At 53.4% G+C, this 3,848-nt stretch overlaps 1 protein-coding gene across 1 annotated transcript; it reads left to right on the forward strand.

Moving 5' to 3' along the window:
* Positions 1 to 294: 294 nt before the first annotated feature.
* LOC124705340 lies at positions 295 to 2,987 on the forward strand. Its single transcript, XM_047237075.1, has 2 exons — positions 295 to 493; positions 2,229 to 2,987. The coding sequence occupies exons 1-2, from the start codon at positions 344 to 346 to the stop codon at positions 2,532 to 2,534; spliced, it is 456 nt and encodes a 151-aa protein (XP_047093031.1). The 5' UTR covers positions 295 to 343; the 3' UTR covers positions 2,535 to 2,987.
* The last annotated feature ends 861 nt before the right edge of the window (positions 2,988 to 3,848 follow it).

The following is a 3,848-nucleotide window of genomic DNA, read 5'->3' on the forward strand; positions in this document are numbered from 1 at the left end:
ACCTCGCCCCAGCACTGACATACGGGGCCCACGTTGATGTGGGGGCGCACATCGCGGCGGCACCGCAGATACCAGATTGCGCGCGCGCGCGCGGTCGTGGGACCCACCTCGTTTCGCGAGTAGGGATTGGCCAGCTGCTCCACCGGCCCCACCCCACAAAGAGAACATGCAGCAGCAGCAGCAGCAGCTAAACGGAAAAATCTTATTAAAGCGGCCGAGCTCGGCTTCAGCAGACGCGAAACCCCGGCCCTCTCTCTCCCAGCTCTGCTCTGCTCTCTTCTTTCGACACCGCCCGGCGCCAACCTCCGGCGAAAAGCTGAGCACGCAACTGCTACACAGGAGGATGGAGGTGGAGATGCAGCTGGACGACGACCTCTTCTTCGCGGAGCTCAGCAAGCGCATCTCGCTCCTCATCACCGACGACGACGACGCCGACTTCGCCGTCGCCGCCGCCGCCGCCGTGCAGTTCCCCGACGCCATGCACCTCCCGCCGGTGAGCCTCCCTTTTCCCTTTAACTCTCCAGCTAGCCCTTCCTCATTTCTTCCGGCGCGCGCGCCGCCACATGCATGGATGTTGTGATCAGGCTAATTAATTAGCTCTGCTTCCGTTGGGTTCTTGCTGGAGCTAGCTCAGCTGAGAGCTCCTTCTCGACCGGTAGTTAGTTGGTGCTAGCAGTATAGCTTGGTAGTTGCGGCTAGCACGACCACATGGTTGCACTTGCGCGCGACCAAATCAAACCAAACTCAACTTTCTTCTCCCCTGATTAAAACTGGCAGCACAGCTCAACAACACAAAGCCTATCTTGCACATGAGCCCCAGCTCTGCATGTTCGAGTTCTTCGTGGTCTCCATGTCGAGAGTTGATCAATTAGTCGAGTATGTTTAGTTAACAACAGTCGTATCTCATCAGTTAGCATCCTGATTAGTGATTGACACGATGCATGTGCGCAGGCTCTCCATACGTTGCAGCGCTGTGGATTCATTTAGCCGGCCTGTTAATTAATTAATCAATTAAGGGGTGATGTGATCCATCGGGTGGCGCTACCTGTCGCTTTGCTCGACCAAGTTGCATGTGCGTACGCGCAGAATTTTTTTTTTTCCGAGGATAAGCATCGGGCACAGCCAGGAGTTTTCATGGGCGCCGATCTAGCACCTTTCGTGCGCACGTCACCGGCAAAGCCGGCGGTGCATTAGCACCTTTTCGCGTGAAATTGACCATTCGAGCAAGTGCAAGTAGCGTTGCCATTGCCAAATTCCGCTAACCGTGTGGGGCCGATCAGCGATGGTGGACACACTGGACAGAGAACCCTGTTTAGGCTGAACATCTCTCGGATTGGTTCCACCAAAATTCTGAAAGAGTCGTACTACTACTGTGATGAGCTTTAGCATTGGCCAGCAGTGGCTTTCACTGTGAGAGCAGAAAATTGGGAACAAGTAGTAAAGAGCAAGTAATAATCTGCTCTAAACCCAGATGCTTAGCTAGGACAGGGTCCAGGCCACCCCTTGATGCATATATATGGAGTGCGCTAGTGCATCTGTTCACTGAATTTCCGAAACACATGTCCCTCTCGATCATTCGCCATTCCTCAAGTAGAAGCTTGCAAGGTACGCCCTCCCACGCCACCAGTACGTGGCTGTAGCGTTGTCCGCGTCGCTGCTGCCGATGTCCCTCTCCTCTACTTCTTGCCCTCTGCGCCAACATGCCGGACGTAGACGGTACGGTGGTTAATTAACTGGCAGTTTAGTTACCGTCTCCCAAACGTATACGGCGCTAATTAACCGTGCTAGTATAGCCATCACACTCGCCCTGCATGATTGCTGAAGAACCATTTGTTTTTTTAACTGCCAACAGAAGCGCTAGCTCTTATATCATGTCGCATACGACCATGTTGCTTAGCCTCCGATCTAATAATCTAATCATGTTGTTTGGGAAGCTTGCACACAAGAATCACATCATGCGACCCGTGCTGCGTGGTTCCCACCTCTGTCGATCTCCCTTTATTTTCTCTGAAATCATGATGCTGATTGCAATCTTGTTAACCGAAATATTTGCATGCACGCAAGTCGCCATGAGTTAGCACCTAGTAGGTAGCTAGCTAGTTGCTCAAACAGGTACTGTGGCATTTCATAATTTAATTTAAGCAGCAAATCATAATGCATGCACGACCGCACCCCATCGCATCATGTGCGGCAGACACTAACAACAGCTCGCCATTTTTTGGTGCCAGGGTTTCTCTATGTCGCCCCATGTGCCATCGATGTTGGCGCCACCGGCCTACACGCTGTTCCACCACGCCGCCAGCTACGGCAGCGCCGGCGACGCTGCTGGCAGAACGTGGCAGCAACCACAGCAGCATCAGCAACAACAGCAGTGCGGCAGCAAGGGCACCGGCGTGTTCATCCCGCGGTCCACGCCCGGCGGCGGCGCGCACTCCAAGCGCAAGGGCCGGAACTGGAGCGGCTCCAAGGCGCACAAGGCGCGGGCGCAGGCAGAGGGCGCCGTCGCGGCCGGCACGCCCGTCAAGAGACGTTGATCAGGAAAATCTGTTCTAAGAAGAGCACTCCAATAAAATCAAAAAAAGTTCCCCACTAATCAACTAGCTACAGGTGCAGTGCTGATCGAGTTCTCTATCAAGATTTCATTAATTAAATTATTTAATATGCTTAATTGTGTATTATATTAATATATATGGGTAAAAGGATAAAATAAGCCATAGCTGCTCCCAGGGTTAAATGTGTAATATGAGCCCTAGGGTTGCATGCATGCAGGGGAGGAACCGGGTGGCACCACACCAATAATATGAGCCCTAGTAGTGATTGATTGTAGAGCACTTCCTCCCTGCAATGGAAGAATTTGTATGTGTACAGTATAGTGAATCTGGCGCATGTGGTGCTGCCGATTTTGTAATCTTCTTTTCTTGTTAATGTAAGATCAACGTACTACTATACTCCAGTTAAAGAATGGAACGAGTGATGATTGATGTCTTTGTCCTGAGTGCGTCCCTGTTCCTTTCTCCATCTGATTCCGTGTCATGGGAATCTGATGCACGCGTCGGAACCTGTGTAGAGGTAGATCTGGAATCTGCAGCGGCAGCGCCGCCCCGCCGTGTAGCCTGGGGATTGGAGAGATTGCGTTTGGGAGTCAGAGCATCTCACCGTCGCCACCCCTAAACTAGGTCCGACAACGGGCACACGCAGCCGCCCGATTGGAGCAGATCGGAATCTGCAGCGCCGCCCGCCGTGTAACCTGGGGATTGGTGAGGTTGCGCTTGGGAGTTCGTGCGCTGGTGTCTCTCCCTTCCCCTCGAGCTCCGGCGCATTTCTTGATTGGAGCTCGAACACGAGGGGATTAATTGGTGGGAAGCGTGGAATTTTACGCTGGCGCTGATGATGTGTGGATCGTGCTGATTTGGGCATATGGTCAACCGCTGTCGGGGAGGCATGCACGGAATGACGGGCATGGCTGTGCATAGAAGCGTGGCCGGCAGGCAGCATCGCCGGACTGGTGGGCGACCTTCTCCGTATCAGTACATCTTTTTTAGATAAAAGGCACTGAAGTGCCCGACTTTGAATTAACAAAGCCAGCAACGGTGAAAACGATACAAAGTGCTGAACCCAGCTTAGAGACGACACCACATACCCACACGAACTACCGAAGAAGGTACAGCCGGAAGCGCGACCAAGGAACTCAGACAAAGCGCCTACGAGGACTCGAAGAAGAGCTGGAGTCTACAGTGTCGGGCCGGAGCTCACCCGAGAGCGAGCCATTTTCACGCGCGCCTCAACAACACTCCTCCGTCGCAGAAGCGCCACCGGAAGCCGACCACCACCGAGGACCGAGCCGCGTT

This window comes from Lolium rigidum, chromosome 4, assembly GCF_022539505.1.
Source record: "Lolium rigidum isolate FL_2022 chromosome 4, APGP_CSIRO_Lrig_0.1, whole genome shotgun sequence".
In the NCBI taxonomy this organism is placed as follows: domain Eukaryota; kingdom Viridiplantae; phylum Streptophyta; class Magnoliopsida; order Poales; family Poaceae; genus Lolium; species Lolium rigidum.

Excerpts from the sequence above, each read along its gene's own strand:
- LOC124705340 (XM_047237075.1), top strand. The coding sequence starts at position 344 with ATGGAGGTGGAGATGCAGCTGGACGACGACCTCTTCTTCGCGGAGCTC. Across the intron at positions 494-2,228 it reads ACGCCATGCACCTCCCGCCG|GGTTTCTCTATGTCGCCCCA; the intron begins GTGAGCCTCCCT and ends TTTTGGTGCCAG.